The following is an 8,703-nucleotide window of genomic DNA, read 5'->3' as shown; positions in this document are numbered from 1 at the left end:
TAAATAGTGATTTTAAGTTACTGAAACTTACCAAACAACGGTCTAGTCCCAAGTCCTAACCACACAAAAAGATGATAAAATTTTGATTCTGCATCACCAACTGGGAGTAATGAAATTTGAAGAACTACGTGATTCTCAACTTCCAATCATCAATCGTTTTAATTGTTAGTAGGTGGAACTAGTAGGCATTAGCATTCTCTCTCTCTCTCTCTCTCCTGTTTTTTTGGATTCTCATACAAACCTTGTCCATTCCTCTCTTTAGGACGTGCTTATTGGTCTGAAAGAATCCTGTCCAATCTGGCCTAGATAGACCTTACACCTTCCTGGTTATTTCATCAAGTTCATTTCCCCTAATCTCATCTTACTCTTTTTTTTATGATTTTACATTACTGTGTGTAAGGCAAGAATATTCCAAAAAGTTAAAAAGTCTTTAGGCTGTCGAATGTTTTATGAGGAAATAGTTATTATATATAAATTTTGAAAATAAGGTTTTTGAGTCACCGGGATAAAAGTATGAGGAACTCTCAGTCTCTTTTTCTTCTCCTATGAAAAGACCTTGTTGTTCTCTTAAGTATGATATCATTTTATTGTACCTCATTGCTGCTATCCTCTATGTCAATCAAGTTGCTAAGGTTGACCAATCCATCTTATCTTGGATTTCAAATGTAGGCCCAAAAGACTTAGTAGGTCAAGCACACAACGACATCCATCGTGATGTGTTTTTTAACTTTTAGCCCAGCATTTACGGCTATCATCATGTTGTATTGCCCCACATTCGCTGAAGCCCATAAATTATATTTTTCTATTAAGTAAAAATTTTTAATTGAAAAAAAAAAAAACATATATATATAATCACTACCCATATAATTGTATAAACTACTTAAATTTCTTACTCATATTTAGTTATGATACATCTTATATGTAAATTTTATTTTACATTTTAGATGCAAGATAAGATTAAATTTAATAATCAAATATAGAATAATTTTGAATTCATTATATTGTATCTTTTCAAGTTAAAAATTTTTATTTTTCTTTTTCTTTAATTTACCATCAACCAAACGGAGCCTATACGAAACATTGTATTAGCTTTCAAACAATTCCAAAAAATATTTAACAAAACACTAACGCCACCTGTCACCTCACAAGATAACACAAGATAACACGGAACTCTAAAGTCCCATTTTATACGAAACATGGAAAGTTTAATCCATGAATCACATGAAACACTCATAACGTTAAAGCCGTCCCTTTTGAAAGTTCCTTTTTTCAAATAAGTATCACTTCAAAGATTAATTAAACCACGCCCAAGCCCAACCCGTGTGCTATGAGGACCAACTTACGTGAGATGATTCTTAAAAGAAGGATGATGTCTTGTCTCCCAACACAACACATGCTCCATCTCATCTCTTATCTCATAAATTTCATGTCCTGTATTCCTGTGTGCCACAAGAAGCATGTCTTACCTCCACAGTCCAGCCACAACATATGTTTGATCAGGTAACTCTCATGTGGGTAACAAAATGAGAAGAGAGAGAGAGAGAGAGAGAGAGAGAGAAAGAGATCAATAATTGAAGACAGGAGTCAATCCCTTGGGACCCCTGAAACCTACTGGCAGAAAGAGATACCAAAGCGAGCAGTGTTCCACCTAACACATTACAAAAGACTCCTAAACATATAACAATGAACCAATTGAACTTATATAAGATATTGGCTCCCCAAATTACCACCAAAAACAAAAGAAAAAGGCTGCAAAAGAATGCCTCAACAGAAGATCATGCAAAACATAACATATAAACATGAAAACCAAAAAAAAAACTAAAATTGTCATTACCATCTTACCAAATAAACTAGGGTTCCACATTAACACAAAAGTTACATTCAAACTAGAAGGTTCAAACATGGTAGCTAGACAACAACCCAATTTAGTCGATGGAAAACATCCAACTCAGTCAAATTAGTGCTCAAGGGTCAGCTAAGTAGTCAGCTTCCCACCTTTTCTAGAAGTACCTGAACCAAAGATGGAGAAAAGAATATCAAAGGGTTTGGTAACAGCTACATTTGTATGCAATTTATACCAATTGGAAAATAAAATTACATGAGCTCCTTCTACTATACAAGCTTGTATCTGTAGATTCGATATAATAGACCACTCGATTTATCTATGTGTGTTAGCAGAATTTCATGGTAGTACACTTGATTGATAGTACACAAAAAACGACAGTTCAGGACCACATTCAACATGAACGAGAGGAAAATAATTTCTGTAATTACTAGTGCAACCAAACAAACAAGCAGGATGAGGATGATACAGAGGAAAATACCCCTTCCAATTACTTATTGCATTTTCCGAATATCATTGGTGGTTCAATTTTTTTCAGCACCATCATATGTTTGCACTAGATAACTAACATGTTAGATGCAAACTAAAAAATGCACCAAGCAAAAGAAATGGAGGTTGTATAACTTCTATTTAAATGTACCAAGAATGAAATTGTGTGCCATAACCTCAAGACTAGCTAATGAAGATATTGACTCTGGACCATAAATATCATTAACCTACTAGAAGGTCATGGGGCACTTGGAAATTGCTTGGTTTTAATATTATACCTTCAGACCTACGCTCATCTAAGCATCCAAGAGAAAAAGCATTATCCTTTGGCCATGTGAGATAAAGAAAGGGCAACACCTTGCCATCCTCCCCTTTCATTTCCTTCCCCCATACTGTTTTGGATGGTCAACAGAGATTTTGGATATACTTCCGTACTCAAAAGCTAACAATAATACCTAGAGTCAAACTACAAGTACTACTACTGCTGCAGCAACTACAACTACTACCACCACAACAATAGTATTGGTAGGAGTAACAACAGCGTAATTTTGTAATTATTAAAAAAAAGATTATATAATTCAACAACCTAAAGAATAATCCAATATATTAAATCATCAAATATCTACAAAAATACATAGCATATTTTTATTAAAGAAGCACAGTATACATAAATGTCTGCACGAACGAATCCACGATAATATCACACAGGAAAATCCAAAATTACCAGAATTTAGCACAAATCAGCTAACGATATGCTTGTCAACATGTGAAAGGGCATGAAAATACTCATACCTGTACAGCTTTTCATCTGCATGAATACAAAGATCATCCTTCACAACAAGCATGCTTCCACAGTTGAGACTTGTTTACATGGAACATCAAGCCCATTATACAGCTTGTTGCTAGAGCATGATGAAGGATTCATTGGGTTATTGATACCCTCACTCTCTTTGTACACTTTACAACCATCATCTACTGAGCACCCAACATCATCAAATCCTCTCTCAACTGGTTGGTTCGTCTGTATTAACTTGCCAAACAGTTGAAATGAAGCCACCCCAGATTTTGTTGTTGAGCTACATTTACGATTGTTGAAAAGCTCAGTTGCAAAGAAATGGACACTGCTTTGACTATGTGGTGATGAGTTGTCAGATTGTGATGTACTGCCTATATTCAATTCGGTTGATACACTAGACTTCGGTGCCATGTTGCCATGCAGATGATCAAATTCGGTGGATTCACTAGACTTAGGTGCCATGTTCCCATGCAGATGATCAGTGTACATTCGATGGCTACTGTTACTTACGAAATTGGATAAACTAGATACATAATATGACTCTTGCCTGGCTCCCTGCATGCCCGCAGGAAATGAGTTATAACTGAACAATGATGGACTCAAATTCCCCATCATTGAATTAGTTAATTCCTCCATAGGATAATACAAACTCCTCTCTCCATCCGTCAGCAAATCCAGATTCTGAGGAACTCTAAGTCTCTTTGTGGGAGGGAATGGTGTCTGAAGCGGTGGTGTGGTTGCAATTAATTCCACTTGCCATGGGCTTACTTTCTTTACATTTTGCAAAACTTCAGGCTCATCCCATGTAACCTGAAACAGCAATCACAAGAGTGAGGTAAAAACTTCATTTACTTAAGAGAAAAAAGAGGAATGAATGTGAATGGGGGGAAAGAACACATAACAAGCAAAGGAGCTACAATCATTCCATAGTTAACCATAAATCCCCTCATCAAATTTCAAATGTATTATCTAACAGATTAATATCAGGATTACAAGGGAAATAATCCAACTCCATAACCATGGATAACTACTTCAAAATTGCTAACAAAACCCCTATCATAAGGAGAAAGGAATATTCTCATACTCCAATCTCCTCAAACTAGTAGACTAATTTTTATAATACAACCGGCGTTTGTCCTATATCCTTGTATCTTGAGGGATAATGAGCAGTCTTTTGAATGCCGAAGCTGCTGTGCATTATCAGCTTATAAAGCAGGGTGGTTACAAACCAAAATTTACACCAAAATTTACACGGCCACAAGCCATTTCTAAACCAGTCAGTTTACCCCAGATCAAGATCAACCAAGGGATTAGCAATCCAAAAAAAAAAAAAAAATTGCATAAACCACACATTTAATTTACAAAAATATAGACTGAAACAGGCGACCAGAAAAGATCCAGCACATAAACATACAAGGAATTAAGCTGGACTCCATGTCTCCTCAGCTACACACATTTTTCTTAAATATTAACCTGAAGAAATTACAGAAGAAAAAATTCAAATGCAATACCTGAAGCATACGCCAGGATGACCTAAACCATGGCGCAGGCTCCTGAACTGGGGGCAATGAAACCGTTCCTTGAAACCATGTCATCCTAGATGAATCCTCAGTCTCCACAGCCATCTTCACTCTCACTCCAGCTGTCCAAAACTTTTGCAGAGACTCCTCTACGATATCTGCATTCACCACGAAATCTGGCGAACCTGCCCTCGGATAATAAACAATCTCAAAAGGCTTACCTTCCCCTGCTAATTCTGCAGCTTCCAGCACTGATTCAGGTGAAACCTTGCCCTTTCCGGTCCTCCTGAACCCCTCACCATTTCCGAACTCCTCTTCCACTTTCACACCCATAGAAGCCCCCGAAGCATACTGAGAGTTCCAACGCATACAATCAAAACTCCCACTAACCCTCGCAGTCCTTCTAATCCCAACGAAGATCTCACCACTTCGATTCCTCATGAAAACAACAGAGTCACCTGCCACAAGCTTCTTCTGGTTCACGAACTTGCTCCACCCAGTCGTCAGCAAGTGCCGCCTCGGTGTTCCACGGTAAATGTGCCTAAACTCCCACACCACTCCATGAACATCTATCACATCAATATTCTGCACCGGCGGATCCGCCTTGTAGTCCAGAGGTGGAAAGATTGAATCAGCACAGAACCTTGGTACCGAAAATCCACCGCCATTATTCGCGTCACTCGGCGTAAGTATCTTCGCAAACGATAGCACTTTCTTCTCTTCCTCTTCACCATCCGAAACTCCCATACAGTGAATTCCGGCAGGACGGAATCGATGGACAGGATCGACAGGTTCAAGACGGATCCTCGCGAAAACCTCATCCGTGTCAGGATTCGCAAGGAAGCGAACGGAGAGGATTCGGCATAACACCATAGGCTTTGGACAGACGATAGAGTTGAAATCCGGTGGAGATGAAGCTTGCTCGGCATGACCTTGGGGAAAGTAATAAACCCTAGAATCGACGGTGGGGATTTGAACGGAGCCACCTGCACAGGCTTTCCAGATGCTGGGATCGAGACCACCACGTAGCAGGTTCGCTATACCAGACGCCATTGTTAGGGCTTTGAGAGCTAAAAAATCAGAAACAGAGATTGAGATGGGGGATGAAATAGGCTTCAATTATGGGGTTTGGTCACTTCTGATGCTTTGTCTCGCTCTTTCTGTGTTTGAACTTTTATAAGAGTTCACACACACACAAACAGAGAGAGAAGACAGAGAAATAGAAAGTAGAGAGGGAGAGTAGAAACTGCCGTCTTGGGGTCGGAGAACGGGCACGGAAGGCGGAGGTCTCCTCACTGATTTCACCCTTATTTATTCTCAAAACTACGATTTTACCATGATTTCAACCTAAGAGAAAACCATCCGATAGGAATCTGAAATCAATCTGACGCCGAAGAGTGAAGGTCTTCCACTACTGTCCCGGTGTCCATTAAGTGACGAAATTACCCTTTCCTCATTCCGAAATTGTTGGGATTTTCGTAAGCGTTATATTACCTAAAATTTCTATTTAGAAATAAATCCTATGAGAGTGGTCTCACATGAGAACGTGATGAGCATCGTCGGATTTGAATCAATTTTGTAACAGGTCCCACCACGTATATATCGTACGCTTGTCTCACAGGCAAGAGACAGTTTGCAATTGAATACTGTGCCCTAATTTGAGATGTAGAGAGGCTAGAGAGAAAAACGGGAAAGAGATGGAAGTGGTTAAAGGAAGTCGAAGAAAGTGGGGGAAATGTTGGAGTAGAGACCAATAAGAAGCTGGCATCGTACCGGATTTATTGCCAAATTGTCACGAATTATAGAAATTAAAATTAAATTTTTTTAAAATATCTAAAACTATCTGGACCGAAAACACTCGTTTTTTCTCCTTCTTTCACTCTCACCGGAAGAACAAGAAGGGGACATGTATAAACAGGGGAAATATCTCCGTGTTTGACGGACTTGGGTGTCTTACTAGACTTCCCGATTAAATCTTCGCTTGGGCCCACTGATTGCGTCCCCACCTAACCGTCTTTATAGCTTTTGATGGTTCGAGGTTTGTACATTTGTTTGACTTCTTATGTAACCTAGAAGGTCAAATTTGGGAATGGGAGTGAAAAACAGAGTGAATGTAGTGTGACGTAGCATATGGTTGTTATCAATGTGGGCCCAACCATATGACAGCAAAAGGTATCAAAAGTTATGGGGCTTATGGGAAACAGACCGACAGACATGACATGTACAGTTCTAAAGAAAAATTACATAATTACTCACTTTTGGATTTTCCTTTACAAAATTACCCACAAAACTTTTTGGTTAACAAAAATACCCAAAATTGGATTTGGATTTACAAAACTACCCACCCAAAGTTTCAGTTAACAAAAACAGCCAAAATCAGGTTTGGATTTCCAAAACTATCCAAAATAAGGTTTGGATTTCCAAAACTATCCAAAATAGTGAGTCTTCATCTTCCACATATAATCATATATTTTTTTATTACTGAAACTTTGTGTGGGTGGTTTTGTAAACCCAAAATCAATTTTAGGTATTTTTATTAACTTAAACTTTAAGTGGGTAATTTTGTAGAGAAAAACTTAATTTTGGGTATTTTTGTTAACTGAAACTTTTGGTGAGTAATTTTATAAAAGGAAACTCATAAGTGGATAATCAAGTAATTTTCCCTAGTTCCTAATGTCATGGATCACGATAGTGGCCTTTTGTTGATCAACAAAGCATATATTAAGGAAACATGGGTCCATGACACGTGAGATAGATGTCAGTTATAGGGTATTTTGGTAAATACTTTGTTGTTTAATTTCAGATTTAAGTTTCCAGAAACACGCTCATGAGTCATGAATAGTTTGTTACTATTTCTATTTTCTTTTAAAAAAAAAAATTTGTGACTAATAGCTGATTATATGAAGTCCAATTCAGGTTGGTTGTTGGGGTGATCCACTAAACCCAAGGATTTAGTTCATGGTATCGATATTAGTAATAATTATTATTGAAATTGATATTGATATGCATCACTTACAAGAGGTTGATAAAAAAAATAGTGATTGCATTATATCTATAGATTTGCATTGATGATGTACCAACATCATCATGACTAATATTAAAATGAATTGGCTAACATTCTATGGGAGAAGTGAAACAACATTAATTTTCTTTTTTCTTGCTAACGACAAGTATTCAGACTTTTGACATGATTAATCTCGCGGGCATATACTAATCCCACAACCACATGGATCAAATCATATCGGGGTTGAAACAATATTGATCTTGATCGATTATAATCCGATTTAATCTAATTCATTTTTAAATCATGTCCCCGTGGATTCAAATTGAGAAACAACATTTCTATGAAATTAGGTTAAAGTTAAACTACGTATTTATGACTCCCCCCAAACTGCAATGGCAGTAACCTCCTACACTATGTATGAACTTTTTTTTAATTTAACTCAATAATCCAATAAAAATAAAATAAAAACAAGTAAAGGAGGAAAGCTTTCAATCCATAAATAAACGTGGGGTTTTGTGACATGAAAGTTATTAAATATATTTATTTTCTTGGGTTAAATAAGTCATGAAGGAAGATTTATGTTACATAAAAGAAAGTAAAGGCTAAATAAGTCTTTTTAATTTTTTTGGTAACAAGGACTAAGGAGGTCTTACAGTCATACAAAAAAAAAAAAAGTTGGCCTGTTCTTTTTAAATTTTTTTGGTAGAATGACAGTTCTATTTTCCAGTGAAAAGACGAGGTAAATGGACAAATTAGTCCTTATAACAAACTAATTAAACTAGGTGTGAGGATATTCTGCCACGTGGTAAGGTTAATTAACTTTTTTTTAGGGGTTTGAGTTGACTGGTAACTTCAACTAGTTAACTCTATTCCTACTTCTACAAGCCGATGCTAGAAGTGTGAATGATCTAAAGATCAACTCCTGTCATATGCATTTCTCTCTCCCCACTTTTTTTTTCATCCCCCCTCCCTTCTTGTGTGTGTGTGTGTGAGTAAAGTTTCCTTGAACAACTTCTTAGGATATAATATAAAAAAATAAAATAAAATAAAA

At 37.0% G+C, this 8,703-nt stretch overlaps 1 protein-coding gene across 1 annotated transcript; it reads right to left on the bottom strand.

Annotated features, from left to right (window-relative positions):
- Positions 1–1,800: 1,800 nt before the first annotated feature.
- LOC122081791 (auxin response factor 17-like) lies at positions 1,801–5,901 on the bottom strand. Its single transcript, XM_042649112.1, has 3 exons — positions 4,640–5,901; positions 3,125–3,938; positions 1,801–2,010 (listed from the first exon to the last, which is right to left on the bottom strand). Exons 1-2 carry the CDS (start codon positions 5,699–5,701, stop codon positions 3,165–3,167), a joined length of 1,836 nt encoding a protein of 611 aa, XP_042505046.1. The 5' UTR covers positions 5,702–5,901; the 3' UTR covers positions 1,801–2,010; positions 3,125–3,164.
- Positions 5,902–8,703: the final 2,802 nt, after the last annotated feature.

Source organism: Macadamia integrifolia, chromosome 1 (assembly GCF_013358625.1).
Source record: "Macadamia integrifolia cultivar HAES 741 chromosome 1, SCU_Mint_v3, whole genome shotgun sequence".
NCBI lineage: Eukaryota > Viridiplantae > Streptophyta > Magnoliopsida > Proteales > Proteaceae > Macadamia > Macadamia integrifolia.
The sequence above is the reverse complement of the archived record's forward strand: the minus strand, read 5'-3'. Positions and strand labels throughout refer to the sequence as shown.

Excerpts from the sequence above, each read along its gene's own strand:
- LOC122081791 (XM_042649112.1), bottom strand. The coding sequence starts at position 5,701 with ATGGCGTCTGGTATAGCGAACCTGCTACGTGGTGGTCTCGATCCCAGC. Across the intron at positions 3,939-4,639 it reads CATCCTGGCGTATGCTTCAG|GTTACATGGGATGAGCCTGA; the intron begins GTATTGCATTTG and ends TTGCTGTTTCAG.